Genomic DNA, 21,162 nt, shown 5'->3' on the forward strand with positions numbered 1-21,162 from the left:
GGTTTTTCTTATCGAATACTTAAATTACAATTGATTTAATTGCCAATATACACGGTTATTTGACTTTTAGGCCACGCCGTATATTTAAAAGTGTGTTAAGTTTTTTTTTTATAAATTAGATATTGGCATAAAAATCTTTCTAAGAATAAAATATAATTTCTTTTTAAATTCATTTTTAATTAGAAGTAAAAATTTTAAAGGCAATTATAATAATAAATTAACATCAAGGAAAATAGGTGGATATTTTATAATTTGAAACTTACAGCAAATTCATTAATGTTACTAAAAGATAGTGATTTTGATAGTGGGGGAATATGAAAAAATGCTAATTGCATCTTAAGCAAACACACACAAGCTACTTAGCAATTCTACAATTAGCTTAATTAAATTCTTTTCTCGGTTCAAAATAACTGATTTCGGATCAAGATGCTGTTAACCAGTTAATAACAAATCTGAACAATTGTTAGTGAAAATATACGTGTATATATAATATATGTATTCTTAGCACGAGGTCACCCTTTGAGTGTTGTGACAATTACAAGTCAATAATTTCCAAAATGCCCGTTTAAATGTCCTATTAAATATAGTGTATATAATTGGATTGATTGTAGAAGATACGTAACCCAGCCAAAGAAATGTTGTAACTAAATAATCGGGAAAAATATTTGTATCCATAACGGCGAACAAGATGTTGAGAATAAAAAATGGCGTCCAACAAGCAACAAAGGTAAAGAACACAATTCCCAATACTGTACTCGCTTTTTGTTCGTTCATTACTTGAGTTCTCATCATTTTACCCGATGGTTTGTATTGTGAACCTCTTGTACTCTTTTTGGAGAATTGCTCACGGCTTAGCAAAAATTTCTGTGACGTACAATAGTCTCGTAAATCGACGTGACGTCCAGTTTCTCCATTAGAAGAACTGAAACGTACAGCTTTACTACATTCGTCTTTTCTGTCTGCTAACGACATGGCTTTTTTCTGTAATAATCTCACGGTCAATACATATGTTGTCACCATTATAAACATAGGTATGTAAAAAGCGAACAAAGAGCCAAAGACGAAGAAAAACTGGTTATTGATTACACATACATTTGGTGTTGCTTGAACGTTTGTTCTGTCAATAAGAGAGAGCACAATTATCGGACTGGTAATAAACATGGCCAGTAACCATACCAATGCAATTTTCGTGAATACCATTTTTTTAGAGCTTCTTCGTTGAATTAAAGGGTTTCTTATACCTAAATATCTTCCTAATGATATAAAACACATGTGCAGAATCGAAGACGAGCAGCTCAAAACGTCGCATGCTACCCACACGTTACATAAATGCCAACCGAATGGCCAATGCCCTGAAAATAAAAGAAAAAATTAGAAAAAATTAATATGTAAAAGTGCATAAAATTTTATTTAATATAGCTGAAAATAGTAAAAAGTATATTATTTCATCTAACAACTGCATTGAAATGCATTGTAACAACACAAAAGTAGTAAATGAAATTCAATACCTGTAAAGTAAAATCTTCCAAAAATTTATTATTTTTTATTTAATTTTCTTTCATATATTTCATTTCTTTAAAATAAATATTAATTATTTCACACGTTTTTTTCCGTAGATTTAATTAAAATTAATATTATTTATATCAATGAATAATTTACTTCGAGTAAACAAATTTTTTATGGATATAATTTGTTTAAAAAATTTTGAAATATTTACATAAAAATATATAATAAATTTATTATATTAAAACCGAAGGAAAAGAATTATTTTGACAATTACTCTTACTGTACAACCTGTGAATGACGGCCATTTTTTAAAATACTTACAAAATAACCTTCAAACAACGGCAATTTAGTAGCCTTTTTTCAAAGATTTGAATGTAAATAACTTTTTTTAAAGGTGAAGAGAAGTAATATTTTAAATTATTTAAGCCATAAAATAAAATTTTTAGGTAATAAATCGTTTTATTGTCGCCATAATAAGCAATTTTAGCAGGTTTTTATAATAAATTACATTATTTAAATCGTTATAATATGTAAAAATACGTATTTAGCGAAGAATTTATTTATATTTTCTCGTATATACGAATATTTATTTAATATAATTTTTATATTTGAATTTGAATTAATTTTAAAAAAATCGAATTAAAATTATAAATCTAATTTAATTAAATTGTTAAATATTTGAATTTTAAGTCATAAAAATGAAATTATTTTTCTTTAAATTATACGGCGATGAAATTAATATCCACTATCAATATTATTTTTAATGCTAATTAATATACTTAATTAATTTAATTGAATAATTCGAATAATCTGCGATAATTAAGAGCAAAGTAAACATTTTTCCAATAAATATATATTTAAATATATTAATTATCATCTAATTTTTCCCTTCCTTCTACGGTTTTAAGAGAAGAGTTAAAGGCAAAGATGGCAATCTGGATGTTATCAATGGCATTAATGCCCGTTTTTCCTTTTTTTCCCTTAAATATATGAATAAGTAAGCATGAAAACATCAGTTTTTTTATGCGATTTTCTTTTCATAAAGAAGGATATATTGGTCATTAGTGACATTAACGACATAAATGCTGTAAGGCGATTTATTTTTATTACTATATTATTTTTTCCGTTTAGCTACGAAAAGTATGGGATAATTATAGGGATTTGACCGAGAATGGGGTATAAAAATTGTAATTTTTAACGTATAAATATCAGATTTTACTCGTAAATTTTTGAAGAATTAAAATTTAATATTAACGTTTTTAATAGAGTTAAGATTAAGAAAGTGTTTATTAATTTCTGAATTTGTTAATCTTCTGGATAGTGGATGTGTTATTTATTTATTAGTTTTTACGTAAAAGAAAGTGATTTTTAAAATTAAAAAATGGTCCAGAAATCAGTTAACTAAGTTTGTTTCAAGCAATTCTATTCGATTTGATATTATGGATATATGAAGATGTTATGAGAGATAATTTTTTTTTCTTAAAACCCCCTTGCTTGTTTCTCATATGAGTTTTCCTCATAAAGGATCAATAGATTTCCTAATATGCCCACTAGGCCTTGGCCTGTAGGGAAATCTATCAACAAACGGATCGGTAGCAGCATGAAATTAAATCTAAATAGTAAATGAATGTGTATAACAACGGTAACGTAATGTCAGACCTTCGAGTCATAATCGCACATGAAATGCAGCCAAAATATATTACTTTTAAAACATAAAATGACAAGAACTCTAGCAGCTTCAGCTTACTTGCCATTACAAACCCCAAAATACACGTGAGAGACGATTGGGCACGTGAGAGGCACGTGAGGGCATGTGACATGCCACGTTCTCTGTGGATACAGAGATGATGCACATAACAGAAACTATTAAATACTCATCGTAACATTACTCCCGGATGCTCTTAATTGTGAACTGACTTTTGAGCCACCCATATTTTTTATTAGAAAAATCCGGTGTAGAATAAATTTAAAAACCCGATCGATGGAACAGAAAATAACTTTTATTTTTTCCTTTTTTTTTTATAAATTAGATATTGGCATAAAAATCTTTCTAAGAATAAAATATAATTTCTTTTTAAATTCATTTTTAATTAGAAGTAAAAATTTTAAAGGCAATTATAATAATAAATTAACATCAAGGAAAATAGGTGGATATTTTATAATTTGAAACTTACAGCAAATTCATTAATGTTACTAAAAGATAGTGATTTTGATAGTGGGGGAATATGAAAAAATGCTAATTGCATCTTAAGCAAACACACACAAGCTACTTAGCAATTCTACAATTAGCTTAATTAAATTCTTTTCTCGGTTCAAAATAACTGATTTCGGATCAAGATGCTGTTAACCAGTTAATAACAAATCTGAACAATTGTTAGTGAAAATATACGTATATATATAATATATGTATTCTTAGCACGAGGTCACCCTTTGAGTGTTGTGACAATTACAAGTCAATAATTTCCAAAATGCCCGTTTAAATGTCCTATTAAATATAGTGTATATAATTGGATTGATTGTAGAAGATACGTAACCCAGCCAAAGAAATGTTGTAACTAAATAATCGGGAAAAATATTTGTATCCATAACGGCGAACAAGATGTTNATAGTTCAGTCAGCTTGATGAGCGATGAATTAATTGATTAACAATGATTTTGTTTAATGAAATAACTAATGAAATTATCGAATTAATATAATATTACTGTTTTAAATGATTAATTTTATTAAAGACTAGAGATGAGAAAAAAGCAATTTTTTTTTATTTTTTTAGCTGTTATATATAACAGAGGGAAAGTATGGCGACCAGTCAAAAAACATGACCCCTCTCACCAAAAATTTTTACATTTTGGATTTAGGGAACCTTCAAACGTCGAGAAATAAAAAAGAATACGGGTTATTTTTCTGTATGTACGAGTGTATGTACGAGAGTCTTTTTGTATGGCTATGAGTGTGGAGCACGATTTTTTTCGCCCAGTTTAAAGCTCAATAACTCTTGTGCCTTTTGTCGAAAATTTCTGAAATTTTGCAAGGAAGTTTATGTTTTAGTGGCATTGACGCTATTAAATTTTGGAGGTTAAAGCTCCAGTGGATGGAGAGATACAGGAGCGTCACGTATCATATCTCGAATGGGATCGAACTTAAGAAAGATTTTACACGTTAAGTTTTTTTTTTTTATAAAACTCATCTCTACTTTCAAAATTAAGCTTTTTGCCAATTTATAATAATTCTTTAATATGAAATTTTTAAAATATTTCATAACAGATGGCGCTACATACAATTTTACCTTTCTTTGCCGGGAAAGTTATGCAACTGCTTGCTGTATTTTGATATTAATTTTATCATTTTTTATTCAAATTTTTAGAGATATTTTAGAGTAGAGTATAAGCTTATACACTAGAATATGCCTATAAATTTATCAGAGAATATTTAATCAACAGTTTGCTGAGATTTTAATAAACGAACTGCATTCTAAGAGTCACAACTCCCACATAAATCGAAAGTAAATTTTCAGAAATGATAAAAATATAATACAAAAATAGAAAACGTACGTTTCTATTAAATAATTAGAACTAAAATTACTAGAAAATAATTGGGGTAAATTTCTATCTAAAAAAGGACCTCTCCCTTAAAAAAGTTTGCAATGAACTCTATGTCAAGTATATACAAGGCTGGACTTATATGCTATAGCTTAATGCCACAAGTTTAAGAGGCCCTTCTCTATCAGCAATTAATAATACACGTGAAAATGCGAGGCCCTAAACTATAGACTTATAACACGATACCCTAAGTTGCAGTTTGTTTAGGTTATGTGCAAATCCAACCCTGACTATATGTATTTTATATATATACATATATATATAATTTATAAATTTTTAATAATAAAATTAACTATTTAAATATTTAAATGCCCATTTTTAAAATGTTCTTATGCAATTTTAAAGTATATAAAATAATTTTTATGACTCAAATTTCTTGCATGTTTACGTACACAAGAGGGATGAACATCCGTAAGGTGATAAAGGGTAACAACACAAAGTGTACTGTAGATTGTATGGTGATAAATAGCACGACATATTGTGATTTTTTCATAAAATAAAAATAATAATAATAATTTTTCCCTTAAAATTTTAAAAAATATTATTTTACATTCCCAAAATTAAATGACGTTGCTCGAATGGTGGATTAACAGTTGAAAGATAAAGACAGAGAAGACATAGATGATGACACAATATTCACTTTATAATGGGGAAAGTAGTAAAAAGTCGAACAATTTTCTTATCTCGAAAGTGTCATTCACAATGATGGAGATATTAGAAAAGAAATAGAAGCTATAATTGGAAAACTGCTAATGTCTTTCACAAAATAAATTATGTCAATCAAAACGCTTAAATATTAAGACCAAAAAAATCAATATCCCTGCATATTTTTCAAACCGAAAAAAAAGGTTGGAAGAGAAGTGAAAACGTTGAAGAATAATTGTCCGAAGAAGATTAGAAAATAACCTTGTAGGCAATGTGTAAAGGAAAACATTTCGCACGAGAAATAGGAGAAATCACACAAAGGAACCACAGTGGAAACGATAATTAACGCCTTGTACTTTTGTGTAGTTTACTGACTAAACGTATAGAAATGGATACCTTCGGGGTGTGAGTGGCCAAAGAAAAACACTTTTAGGATAAGAGCTATTAAGAAAACCATCACTGGGCATAATATATTATACCGAAAATATACTAGAAGCGTAAAAAGTAACGACTCCATTTTCGCTTCTAGAACGAGCAATTATTTATTATGACACGTCACAATGCCAGGCTGCAATTTTTAATTTAAAAATATATGCTTTCGATTTTAGTAATGTCTTGCCCCTGTACATCATACTTTTCCTGATAACAATCGAGTCATGCCGGTCATCTATTAACTTTGTTCGATAGAAAATTATTGAAATTACGTGACTTTCCGGTTTAGACCGGAAGTTCGTATGTATTTAATCGGGACTTCTGGCCCCTAATATTTATATATCTGTTCTTATCTGGTCTCTACTGGTCTTCGTTAATCTCGAGAACGAAGTAACCTATGTAACTCCGTTCACGTAATTTTTTTGAATTAAATTACATATTTATAAAGTTTGTATTAATAATTACAATAGAACTGTTAATAATAAAAAAACGAGTAAAAATTAATCAAAGCTGATGTTGTGTTATAAGAGTTTAAGAGTTAGTAAGAAGAAGAAAATTTATCTTTAAGTTTTCACTTGATAATTAATTAAATCTGAAATTCTAATTCTTGTTCATTTTTCATTAAGAATATTAAACGCATTGTTTTATAATTAATACAAAGCTATTGACTAATTTCATAATTTTGTTAGAATTAATTTAATTTAAAGTTTTTCTTTATTTAGGTTGGCTAGATCTAAACAGTTGTTAAATGTGATTAATCAACATTTCGGAACATTAGCCTTCTGTCGGAGATGGTTGGATAGACTTGGACAAACCAAATACTTAATGGCTTTGAAAGATCTTTGTGACAAAGGTATTGTTGACTCTTATCCTCCACTCAGTGATATTAAAGGCTCCTACACAGCACAATTTGAACATACCATACTCTTGCGTCCTACTTGCAAAGAGGTTGTAAGCAGAGGAGAAGATTATTAATTAGGTAGCCTTTTATCTATTATAATTAATTGCAATTAAGAATTTGCTTTGCTTCCATCACAGTGATATTTGTTAAAAATGATTATTTTCATGCTTTATATTTTGCTTTGCTATTAATTTCTGTTTATCTTTTTTAAAAGATAAGAGAATATACTTGTCTTTTTTATTTTGCAATAAGTTCTTAAATAAATGAGAGAAATAAAAAAATAATAATTATATATACATTATATTCTGTATAAGATTAAAATTTTATCAAAATTGTTTTATTAAATATAAAATGTTTGCTCATATTTGTAACGAATGAACTGAATTCCAACTATTGTGTGTCCANGAATCGACCCAGTTTAATAAATGCTTGAAGTACGACGATAAACGCTCCGAATATTAAAAATTGTGTAATATTTACATTAAATTAAATTGATTTATGAGCAAAAAAAATATTAATGGTGCACATTACGTCAAAAAATTACTTAAATATAGCAATTTTCAGGAATGGCATCGATGATTTTCTAATACGTAATTTATAAAATTCTTCCTGAATATTTAATGTATTTAAATTAAGACGATTTGAAGCTAGCAAGTGCGAATTAACGTGTAGGGCGGTCCAAAAGTTCGTTAACATAGATACATTGATGCTACAGTCGTGTTAGAAGCTCTAATAATATACAACTCGGTAAACCGACTTTCGGGCCAACCCCGAAGACACGAAACGAATTATAATTGTTAAAAGTTAATTTAATCTTACTTAAAAGGACAGAAAATACGGATATAATTTAAAGTATTTTATTAAAATAATTCTTTACTTTATAAAAAAATAATAAGAGAAGTTATCGAGGATTATATGATACATAACATACGAAAACCTATTATATTATTCATTATATAGAATATTCTTTTTGTCATAAGACGGATAATATTTCTTCTTACTCACAATTCTTATTAATAAGATCTCATATTTCTTCTTAAAAAATCTTGACGACCAAAAAAAAAATTGCATAACAATACACGAAAAGACAGTTCATTTCTCAACACCTTCAATGAATTTTTTTCCTTTGGAAAATCAGCAAACCGTGACATTATTTTGTATTTTTCTTGTTAAATAATACAATGAAAAACTAATTTTTTTTCTTTAGATTTTTATGATGAAACCTGTGTAAGCCGGATCGCATAGTACCGAATAATTTTCTTGATTTGACAGGTTTCCTGCTTCGAACAGGTTTTTGCTTTAAACATAATTCGCTCCATTTTGGAGAATTTTATCCGTTTTAGCAAGTTTTCGGTTTAAACAGGATTTTTAAACATAGATAAATCGGTCCGTTTCGAAGAATTTTTCCGTTTTTAACAGGTTTTTTTCAAAGAAGAATACGCTCCGTATCGCATAACTTTTTCCATTTAGTCAAGTGTCCGTTTTAAAAAGGTTTTTAAACGTTTGTTTCGATGAATTTTTAGGCATGTTTCCGTTTCATTCGGGTTCCGTTTTAGACAGGGTTTTTATCGCAAATTACTTTGAATTTTATTTATTTAATTTTTTTGATGTTTTTATCAATAAAAAACAAGGCGCTATTATGTTTTTAACACGTAAAATAGATTTAAAATGCTGAATAAGACATAATGTTAAGAGGTTAGATACAGCACGATTTACTTCTTGTTACAAGAAATTTTTGTTTAGCTTGCACAAGTTTAAAAAGGAATCGTTGTATTAACTGAATATAAGTTGATGAGTGAGTGCCCTTAAGCTATGAAATCAAACTTATACAAGAGTCTCTGCTTCTATTCCTTATTTAAATAATCAAAAATGATAAGAAAATCATTTAACACAGTGAAAATTACATATTTAATTGTCTTTCATTGATTTACTCCAAGAATATTATCCTGTAAATTAGATTATTTATAAAATATCGTTTTTATTTTATTCAAAAGTCATTTTATTTAGAATTAAAAAAATACATTTTAATTTAGAAAATTAAAAGTATTGATTTTAAGACACGTTTTTCTCTGTCGAGGAAATTGAATTTTAAGTCTACAGAGTGGTTCAAATATCTTTATACAAAGACAAATTGCTCACTTTGCGTACAGTCGCTCACACGAGTAGCATTTTATCGTATAAAAACATACAAAAATGCATCCCTCTCGCATATCAGACGTGTGCATCCGGTGTTTCGGGTGTTTGTTTAATACTGAGGCATTGAATCTCCCGCGAAAAAATATCACATTCGAATGTAGAAACGGCAACACTTTACAAATTTATATATATATATATTTTACCCCGTGTTTTAAATATTTAATACTTAACACACAAGCTTATATACAAATCTAGTGAAGTTTTCAACTCGATTTCCGAATCGAGAAAGATTCTTCGCTCTTGTTTCAATTGTTAAACAATATTAAGAGATAAAAAAAATCCGCTGTTATATTATGTAAATAAAGTATTATATTTTATTTTTATATATATTTTCTTCTATAATATACACTTGGAAAATAGAGTTTTGTTAGGAGATCGAATTTTTCAATCTGGTCGTTCGAAGCGTAACACGCGTGTCTTTTCCCCTCTCGTAATGTTCTCAAAACTGTTTTGAATGTGGTCCTCGAGTGAAGATTTCATGCAATTTATCGTTAGCTGAAAAAATGTACTCTATTCCTTACGTCTACACGTAATACTACGGGGAATTGAGTCTCCTTTGTTTAAAGTATCTCGTCGTAAATTGAGAGAACAAGATTGTAATAAGGATATCCTTTGTTATCTCGAAATTTATAACTTCATCTATTTGTTTAGAAATCATCGAATAAACTATTGAGTGTGGATTTATTTTTAAAATATTCTTACAGTATTTAGTAAGGACTTCCGCCATTCTTTTCGTAAAATAATTTAATCAAATTACTACAAATTTAGCGTAAGATATTCGAATTTTTGTTCAAATTTCTCGTTCGTTTCGGGCTTATTAATTAAATAATTCGTAAATAAATAATTTCTTTATCATTCGTGTTTAGTTAATTGAGACCCCACCCTTAAGCATTCCATATCCGGTCTCGATTTTCGTCTATCTAACTCCATTCTCGAGATTAAGGAAGGACGGATTGACATACGAACAGACGGACGACATTGGGAGTATAAGTCTTCATTTGAAAATTGCAGTCCAATAATTATTAAAGTAGTCGTTTAATCTTCCAAATATTCTCTTAACTTTCTTCTCTAGCATCGGTTTGTTTGTCTGTTCGTAACTATTACACAAGACTTAAAAGTGTAACTTTATAAAAATCAATAATAAAATTTTAAAGGGGAAAAAAATATATCCTAAAAATTAATGAACTTATTTTCTTACTAACTTAATTAGCACTAATGAATAAAATTAAAATTAAAATCATTAATTATTTAAGTAATTTTTTAAAGCAAAAAACTTATTTTTTATATGCAATTTTTCAAATTGTAAACGTCTGTCTGTCTATCCGTCCCTCCTTCTTTAATCTCGAGAACGGAATTAGAAGACGAAAATCGAGACCGGATATAGAAAGCTTAGGGGTCGGAGGTTACAACTAGCTATGTACGAATTGGACCGGAAGTCACGAGATTTAAAAAAAAAATTAATTTTAACGTATTGAAAAACTCATGACGTTATTCCTTGAGCAGTTTCCGTAGATCGCAATCCACCAGTTGAGAAATTTCGATTTAAATAATAAAATTAGATACATTTTTTCATTAGAAATATAAAGTTTTGAAGTATCAGCTGTTGCAGATTCTAAGTTTTAATTTATGCAAATTAAAAAAAAAAGTGAGAAAACTGAAAAATTCGAAAGTTTTTATCTGATTAAAATTAAAAAATAAATAAATAAAATTTAATTTAATTTTTATTTTTTAAATTTCACTAAATTTTAAATATTGATGTTTAACATAAACAATAAGGAAAATTGTAAACGCATTTTTCACGTTAGACCATTTTATGTTGAATAATAAAGGATTTAATTCAAATAAAAATGGGTTAAGTAATCCAAGTTTCACACATTTATTTGATTATTTTGAAATTTAACAGCTTTCAATCGATAGGCCAACCAAAGCTTTCTTTTATTTGAGCTTCAATTTTGGGGTTTTAATCATTCTAAATTTGATAAGTCGTTTAAATTTCAACGCCTGTACTTACAAATAAATGTTTATCCTTCTATTATATATAAATTACTTAAGAAATTTGTTTTATATTCCGAATTTTCTTGTATATTTTCCGGTAAAATGGATCGTTTACTAGAGAATAATAGAGAAAAATCACGTGGTAGGAATATTTTAATTGTAATAACGTCACTTCCGATTTGGACCGGAAGTTCGTATACAGTCAGTCGATGCTCCTACCCCTGAGCTTTCTATATCTGCTCTCGACGTACTGTACATATATATATAATTCTGTTCTCTAGATTAAGGAAGGACAGACATATATGCCTATAATCTGAAAATTGAAGTGCAATTATAATTANGGCGGACGTCTTATAGAGCTGGTAAATGCTGATTTGTCATACACGTGCATAAAAATCTAAGTAAAGATTTAAGAAATCAAATTCTTTTCTGAAAGCCGTAAAAAGAATTTATGTAAACAAATTTATAACTACTTTTACGCACGTTAAATACGTTTAAAGAATTTAAAAAAAAATCTTATTATAGTTTATATAAATGTGGTTATTACCATTGTAAATATCAGGTTATAACGGAAGCTTTAAAGCAACAGATGCATGCATCTCATTATCAATCAAATCTTCCGTTTCCTAATTAATTTGGCTGTAACTAATGAACGTGTTTGTAAAATTCGAATAGTTGGAACTTATATAAAGTGTGGTTTATATACGTAAACCATATAGTATAAAGCCCTATAACAAAATCAATGTACCATACAGCATGCGTTGTTGGAAGAATAAATGTTTAAAGAGGTGGCTATAAACTTTTCTGACGTGAAATCTGAAGAGAATATGTTTACACGAGATAGAGAAATGCCTTACTAGTGTAATAGATGATGTCAACTAGAAAACATGAAAACGTATCCCTGCTCTATGAATATTTGAAATATAATTCGAATTTAAATTATGTTAAATCTATCTAAATTTAAATTTTCTATGATTATCTTTTATTAAAGTCGTATTTATGTTTAATCTAGAATTTAAAAAAAAAAAAGTCTATAATTATGTAAAAATATATAGAATTTTAGAGTATAAAATCACTTATAAGATCTACAGCATGAACGTGTATAAAACTGGTTTGGTTTCATAAAATACGGTCCTAATCTCCCAAAAGGGGTTCTTCATGCTACTATTTAGGTATTAGGTTACGTGGAGTTTCCTGGTTTTTCTTTATGTGTCTATGTCTAGGGATTTTGTTACGTATATAAATAGTTTTTATACAGTTTTATACGATTTTTATACATGTTTATACCGATATATTTTATAATGCCAGCTGTTTTATACTGTTAAACTTATTAAAATTTTTAATAGATTTTAATTTTTATTTTAAATGTTTATGTATTTTAGTATATTATACTTCATTAATTTTGTATGAAGTGTGTAAAGTACAGTACATTACTTACAATGCATAGACTTACAACTCTTGAGATACGTTGTGTAGGCGTTTACAACCCAATTAATGTAGTTTATATCGTAAAACTTGTATACTATTTTTAATTTCAAAATATAAATACACATACAAATTTTAGCTTAAATTTAAAAGCAATTTCACAAAGTTTATAAAATATAAAAATTCTAGTTTTTTATTGTCTGTAATATTCATATTTATTAAATCAGATGACATTTCAGGATTAGTATATAGTTTTTAAGGATTAAATACTCATAACATTCCTAAGTATGCTACAATTATGACTTATTTATCACATGAATTGTGAATATATATAAAAAATTATGTACTGTATATTTATAACAATTTAAAATATCTTGTGGAAAACTATAAAAGTTAATGTATGTATGTATATATATACATATAATATCAGATAAAAATCATTTTTGAGCAGTTTTAGGAGCTTTTTTCTAAAAGAGAAAAGGATTTTCTATGGTGTATCATTACAAGACTTGCTTTCATTTCACTTCATTGAAGTTTAGTGGAAATAATGCTTTGCACAAATATATGAACACTCCGCAATTATTTTGTATAGACGAAAGGTACTGTTTTCAATAAAATTAAAACTTTAATACTAATGCATCAAGATAAAAATCCGCGTAGAAACTAGAAACGTCACCGCCTTATAGATATAAAAAAGAGCAATGTTTACAAAAGTATAATTTGTAGAGAGCGAAATGGCTTTAGAGAGATAATTGGCATTCAATAAGAGTTTATAAATAAATAAATATAAAACATATAAAAATAATAATTAATGAATTACGTATAAATCAATGGATGGAAGCGAAGAAGAAAATATCGAATTAAATTTGAATTTAAACGTAAAGCTTAAAAATATGATAGGCTATATATATTGGTTTTAATCATTCTAAATTTGATAAGTCGTTTAAATTTCAACGCCTGTACTTACAAATAAATGTTTATCCTTCTATTATATATAAATTACTTAAGAAATTTGTTTTATATTCCGAATTTTCTTGTATATTTTCCGGTAAAATGGATCGTTTACTAGAGAATAATAGAGAAAAATCACGTGGTAGGAATATTTTAATTGTAATAACGTCACTTCCGATTTGGACCGGAAGTTCGTATACAGTCAGTCGATGCTCCTACCCCTGAGCTTTCTATATCTGCTCTCGACGTACTGTACATATATATATAATTCTGTTCTCTAGATTAAGGAAGGACAGACATATATGCCTATAATCTGAAAATTGAAGTGCAATTATAATTAAATTTATATATATATATATTTTTTTTTACTTAAAAAGCGTGTTTTTATGAAGTTATTTACTGTTTGCTAAATATTTATTAGTTATCTGAATGATATTTTATTTCTAAATTAATTTTATATTCGAATTTTTAACACTTTTAACCTAAAGAAACGACAGGAATTTAAGGAAAAGTATGCTTAAATTTTTTTAGTTTTTTATATTAAAACAATTTTTTCTTAAATATTTATTAGTTAATTAATTACATAAATAATATATTTATTTCTAAACAAATTTTATATTATTTCTTTCATAGATTTTTTTAGAATTTTACCACTTAATCTATGCAAATGAGCATTTAACGAGAGAATAATAAGGAAAAACAAGGTTTAAACTTGTCATTTTTTTATTATTACTTTAAAAAACTTTTCGTTTATTGAATCGTTAAATGGAATAATATTTTATTTCTAAGTAAATTTACTATTTTTTTTATATTAACTTTATGCATTTTTCAGGAAGAACAACCGAAAACTTTTTGCATTAACTTTGTAAAACCGCAGTAAAAATGTAAGTTTTTAAGGTTTTAAAATACAATTTTTTTTTACTTTTATTCTTTTTATGTAGCATTAAATTTTAGTATGTGCGTGTGTCTGTCTGTGAACTTTAGAAAATTTATTTATTTTAAATATTTTAAAAATAAGTAGCTTCACTCCGTAACTTAAAACCATGTCATACACGTGCATAAAAATCTAAGTAAAGATTTAAGAAATCAAATTCTTTTCTGAAAGCCGTAAAAAGAATTTATGTAAACAAATTTATAACTACTTTTACGCACGTTAAATACGTTTAAAGAATTTAAAAAAAAATCTTATTATAGTTTATATAAATGTGGTTATTACCATTGTAAATATCAGGTTATAACGGAAGCTTTAAAGCAACAGATGCATGCATCTCATTATCAATCAAATCTTCCGTTTCCTAATTAATTTGGCTGTAACTAATGAACGTGTTTGTAAAATTCGAGATAGTTGGAACTTATATAAAGTGTGGTTTATATACGTAAACCATATAGTATAAAGCCCTATAACAAAATCANATTTTGAAGACTCGACCGCTCATTGGTTAAAAGACATCAGACCATAGGCGGACGTCTTATAGAGCTGGTAAATGCTGATTGGTGGAATCCAATGCTGTTTCAATCCTATAAAAGCATTGAAGTTCTGGCGGGAAGATCAGTTTTGCTTCGGACATAGGAAGTGAACTCACGCTGACCTTAGTTCGCCTAAGCTGTTTTAGAAGATTGCCTCATCTTGTTGTATTGTTGTGGACTTTGAATTTGTACGTCGCAAGGTGCTTTTCCGACGGACCTGTTGCAGTGGATGATTACTTTGAACTTTGTTAATATCTAATGTTTGTAATTCTTATATGTGAACTTTAATTGTAACTGTACATACGTTTATTTTCAATATACATTAAGTTTTAAATTTAACTGGCTCTGAAGTATATTTGAACTTGACTCACTGGTAGTTGATCATTGGTTCGTGCCTGAACAATGGGCTGGCCACTATGCAGTGTTTGGGTTTTCTTCATGTGTCTTAACACTTGGCAGATTACCCACGTGTTCCGTTGCCTTACTCCTTCAATCCACTGACACAAATCTTAATGCTGACATTTTAATGTTTTGTGAATAAAGTTATATTTTATTTTTGTATGTATGGAAAACTTTTGGGACACCCTGTATAATATCTAACTGTTAGATATATAATACAGACGTATTAATTATAAATTCCTTATTAACACGTTAGAGTTAGAAGAGATAATTCATTAATATTACAAATCGTTCGATACATTCTATGGTAATAAGATGATAAAAATAGAAAATTTCGTGTGCTACAACTTATTATAAGAACAGAAACTAAGATTAATATGATCTAAATTAAAATATTTCTGTAATACTTAAATCTAAATTGCAAATATTCAAAGAATCTCAATAGATTTGTGAGTCTTTTTCTTGGTTAATAATAATAATGACAAACACAATAAAATCACATACATTATAGACATAGCCATTCCAAACACTCACAATGTACAAAACACATGCACTGAAAAAATTAGCAAGTACACAGAACTTGCCCAGGAAATAAGGCATCTGTGGAGGATGGATAGGGTGCTTATTGTACCTGTTGTTCTCTCTTGTACAGGTGTGATACCACACACGCTACACAAAAGCCTGGGAACATTACAATTGAGTAGAAATACATACATCACACTACAGAAGGCCACTATATTAAATACATGCCACATTGTTAGGAAATTCCTGAATACAGACACTGACACACTTATTTAATTTTAGTTTTGTTTTGGTTGCTATGCCTTGACTCTGGTCCGACATAGTACACAGCCACCGGTGTGAACCGAGTAAAACCCACTAAACCCAACATAATAATAATGCACTAAAACCTCTGAACAACAGCCACTGAAAGAAACACAGAAATTGGCCGTTGTTTAGAGTTTCTATAATAAATCCTAACAAATTATATAAGTGTAACTTAGCGAATTAATTTTAAATTTGCATTTCACATCATTGGATTACATTTGTTAAGGTTATAATTAATTTAGTAAAGTTTTCATCTATAGAACATCCTCGTCTTCAGGACAATTTATGGCCAAATAATCCACAAATTAAAACGAATAAAGGACAATTTTAGTTTCCTGTTCATTTAAACTAAAGAAAATGTTAATTTATACACGATTTTTTAAGATTTAAATTTAATTTAAACAATTATTTAATCGTTTATTTAAGCAATTTAATATTTTAAAGTTTAAAGTGTGGCATACTTTATGTATACTTTGTTATCTCGTTCTTCAATCTGATACCTCCGATAATGGGGAGAAAACTTTAAAAGTTGTATAAATTAAGATAGAAATTTGAAAAGTTAAAGTATTACTATATTTTAGAATATATAAGTAATCAATCTTCGCTGTAAAATTACAGGGTTTTAGTAAAAAAAAAAAGTTTAAAAAATTCTTAAAACTTTCCTATAACTATTATCAGTTCAATTCTCATAAGGAAGAAGAAGAAAAATTTAAAAAAAAAGGAAAAAAAATTAACTTAAAGATAAAAATTTATAAATTGCATATCATGCGATTCTTTTCTAGATAAAGTATTGATTTTGTTCGAATTTTTAAAGACGTGTTTAATATCTGAAAGAAGAGACTCATTCAAATTTTGTCATTCGGTAATTTATTTCGAATTTCATGAGATTGGATGTAAACGAATTTGAAAATGTACCCAATAAACTTTTGTCTGGTATCATTTTTACTCAATTTTATCAAATTCTATTTTACATAAATTCTACGTACGAGATCGACAAATCGACTGATTTTAATAAAAATCTTTTTATTTAAAATATAAAAAAAAAGTATTGTTAAAAATATGGAAAATATTTGGTGTGTTATTTTGTGCAAAAATCTATTCGATCGAATGAGTAGATAAAATGATGACACGTGGGGTAATTGTAATAAATTATTGAATTACCCAACTTCACTGCCATTAACCGGTGTTAAAATTTCTGTATAGTAATAAATTATTGTTAAAAAATACTGCAAAAGCATGATTAATAAAATTAAGAGAGGTATTTTTTTTGGAAATAAGTTTTGTTCTTACAATGTAATCGAGTCGTCATATTCTGGGGCATGTTCTGTAGGCCTAGAGTACCCAAAACTGCCCCGTTATATAGTCCTTTAAAAGCATCGTTTCAGGTTAGAAGAGGTTAACCTCTTCTAAAGCTGAAACAATACGTTTGAAGAACCATTATCTCGCAAAACACCCTGTATATACCGTAGATCTCAATAAGCTAAATTATTAGGACTTATTTAGATTGCTGAAATGAAATAAAGCAACGCAACACATGGGCAATTTGCCAAGTGGAATGAATCCCGAGAAGACTTTTTAGTGGAAACTGTCCCATATTCGGATGTTAGATACGTGAATAAAACCCGGAAAACTCTAACACTCCATCCCTTTAGTTAAGCTCGAACCCGCGACCAACTACCAATGTTCACTGAATTTATACACTCGGACACTAGTGGGATTGACAGTAAGAAGCTCTCGAGTTTAACGAAAATAAATTTAAATACTGATTAAATATTTAAAAATCCAGCAACGAATTGCCTAACTTTCCTGGTAAAAATTTAAAATTTTATTCGGCGCCATTAATTGTTATAAAATGGCAAAAAGCTTCATTTTAAGGATAGAAATGAATTTAAAAATAAATATTTAAATGCGAATAACGTAAAATTTTTCATTAAGTCCTATTCCCACTCGAGATATGACACGACCTCTCTTCCTCACTCTTTCCACCTTTAACCACGAAAATTTAATAGATCAATCCCCCAATACCCAAATCTCCATGCAAAATTTCAGAAATTTTCTACAAAAGGCAAAGGAATTCCCTCAAAAATACTAACATTCATAAAGACAAAACCCCCAAAATAATTTTTATTTTAAAATCTTGGAGAGGAAGATATCATTTTTAACCGATCGCCATACTTTCCCTGTTATATAAAGGCCGGGAAAGTAAAAAATTAAAATGGTCAAGAGAAAAAAGTAAGCAAAAAATAATTTTATTTATTATTTTCTTCTATTTAAAACGTACAAACGGGAAGGAAATGTTTAAATAAGACGTCTAAAAAAATGCCGTCAACAAATCTGATAGATGCTGACAACCGTCATACAAATTTTTAAGCAGAGAATCAATATTTAATTCAAAAAATAAAAATTATTGATGTTCGACTGACTTTACAAATCTCAGAATTTTATGATGAATAATGTTGATTTTTGAATAGTTACGTTATTTCAGAGTTATATAGCTATTCAGAAATTTATTCAGAATAAATTAACAGTTATGAAATGCAGTACAACCTATTTAATAACTGTCACCTTTATACAGCGGCGAATTTTAGGTACATTTTTAAACAGAATTGCACACAAAAAACCTTTAAACAACGGCCACGTCCGTATAGAGATAATAGGGCTGCAATTTAGACTTATAAATTCCCACTTTTATCGGTGTTTGTCTGTCTGTCTTTTCTTAATCTCGAGAATGTTTTTAGATAGATAAAAGTCGAGATTAGATATAAAAAGCTAATGTATAGATGGCCTCGATTGACTAAATATGAACTTCCGGGTTAGACCGGAAATCACATGATTTCAATTCGAAAATTGTTCCAGAACGGAGTTACGTAGATGACCGCATGACTCCGTTGTCGTCAGGAAAAGTGTGATTTACAGGAGCAAGACATTACTAAATTGAGATCGAGAGCATATATTTTAAATTAAATAAATTAAAAATTGCAGCATTGTAACGATGTCACAATAACTTTTGCTGGTGTTTCATGTTCCTGTCAGTGGCTGTTGTTTGGAGGTTCTTTAAATAATCTCGAAAAATTTCAATCAATTTTTAGTCTACCCGAATCGATTTTTATTTTAAAATAATCTTTTCTTACGTTCTTCACCTTCTCTATAGAGAATTAACTGAATCGTATACGATTTTACGAATAAATCTATAACATCATAATGTGATGATACATCAAAAATGCAAAATTTAAAGGAAAGATTCATTTAAATTATTTCTTACGTATGAATATCTTCATCCAAATATAAATCTGATCAACAAACTGATTAATATCAATATTAAACTAAATTGAAAATGAAGAAAAATAGTTTCGACTTATTAAAAAGAATTGCTAACAATTAAGAATTAACTAACCCACTTAGTAGAGAGTAAGGAATAAAGTAACTGAAAGTAAATATTGTAAGCAATAAAATACTTTTCAGTAGAAATGGACAAAGGGAAATAATTATGCACGCAGTACTTAATACAGAGAATAATTAAGTCGTATACAATTAAGATTTCTTCGTAATGTTTAAGGAAAGAACAGATGAGAGTTCTCAATTATCTACACTTATTCTTCTTTGTAGTTAATTTGAAGATGTGTGGTCACTTTCTGGTTAGTTATTATGATCGATTATTACTTCCATATCGATAATGTTGTTGTTATTGCTGCTATGATTGAGGTTATAGCGTGACGATAGAATTAAACCTGTATAACTAAAGTATGATTTAGAATACCTTGCAAATCTTTATTTAAAATATGTTAATCAAAATTTTTTCTTATAAAATACAACAAAATTATTTTAAAATCTACGATTTTATACAGTTGTTTCTTAAACGTTTAGTTTTATAGATACATACCTCAACGTCCTCACCTATCTCAAAAACATATATTCTAATTGTCTTTATTTCAAAGGAAGGAGCTCAAATAAGTGTTTAAAAATAAAAAAAGTTATTCATAGACAGTTAAAGAAAATTTTTTATTTTATATTCCTTTTCTTATTCTAGAATATTAGAATGTTATGGACCTCAAAATGTTCTCTCATTCACCACGATTTAATCGAAATCGTTCTAAGAAATAGCATCCTTTTACATTAAAATATAATGTTTTATTTATATCGCTTCAATATAAAGTTAGTATATATATATAATTTAATTTACATTATAATTAATAATTAAAAATACACTATAATGAAATTAATCGAATAAAATTAGTATTTGTGTATTTAATACTTTAGTAATATTATTAAATTAATTAACATTCTAATAACATTAAAATATTCAAAAATTAAATAAAATAATTTTATGTTATTTAATAATTTCATAATAATATAAATACTTTATCATTATCAATAACGTTTCGGTTCAATAAAATTTAACATTAATGATAACTTTTTACATTGGATCAATTTTTTCCTTGACCTATTTTTTCCCTGAACTTCACTTGAATAACAACTATTTCCATTTACATTATTCTGGATTTAGTAAATTTTCCATTTCGTACAAATAAACAAAGCAAAGTCAAAAAAATAAACTTTTTAGATTTCAAGTAAAATACCACAAATTGCGCCCAACGAAACAACAAATATACAAAGTTAAACGTGAAGAGAAATTCGTAACAAAAATACAATAATCAATTTACGTAGAGAAAAATCATTACTTGGATGTCAAATGTTAAGAAAAAAGTAATTTTTATACAAGGAAAAAAAATGAATAAAATAATAATAGAATGCCGGTGATTCGTTAGAACCATTTGGAGGTGGTCCTCGCATTGACGAGGTCTCAAAAAACATTTATTTTTT

General features: G+C 27.8%; 1 protein-coding gene across 1 annotated transcript; it reads right to left on the minus strand.

Moving 5' to 3' along the window:
* Nucleotides 1–205: 205 nt before the first annotated feature.
* LOC111615375 (5-hydroxytryptamine receptor 2A-like) lies at nt 206–20,337 on the minus strand. Its single transcript, XM_023356793.1, has 2 exons — nt 20,222–20,337; nt 206–1,352 (listed from the first exon to the last, which is right to left on the minus strand). Exon 2 carries the CDS (start codon nt 1,270–1,272, stop codon nt 502–504), a length of 771 nt encoding a protein of 256 aa, XP_023212561.1. The 5' UTR covers nt 1,273–1,352; nt 20,222–20,337; the 3' UTR covers nt 206–501.
* Nucleotides 20,338–21,162: the final 825 nt, after the last annotated feature.

The sequence above is a fragment of the Centruroides sculpturatus genome, unplaced genomic scaffold, assembly GCF_000671375.1.
Source record: "Centruroides sculpturatus isolate CEXI.00-Female unplaced genomic scaffold, Cexi_2.0 scaffold2508, whole genome shotgun sequence".
Lineage (NCBI taxonomy): Eukaryota > Metazoa > Arthropoda > Arachnida > Scorpiones > Buthidae > Centruroides > Centruroides sculpturatus.

What these genes read in the sequence shown, in the direction of transcription:
- LOC111615375 (XM_023356793.1), bottom strand. Translation starts at nt 1,272, where the DNA reads ATGTGTTTTATATCATTAGGAAGATATTTAGGTATAAGAAACCCTTTA.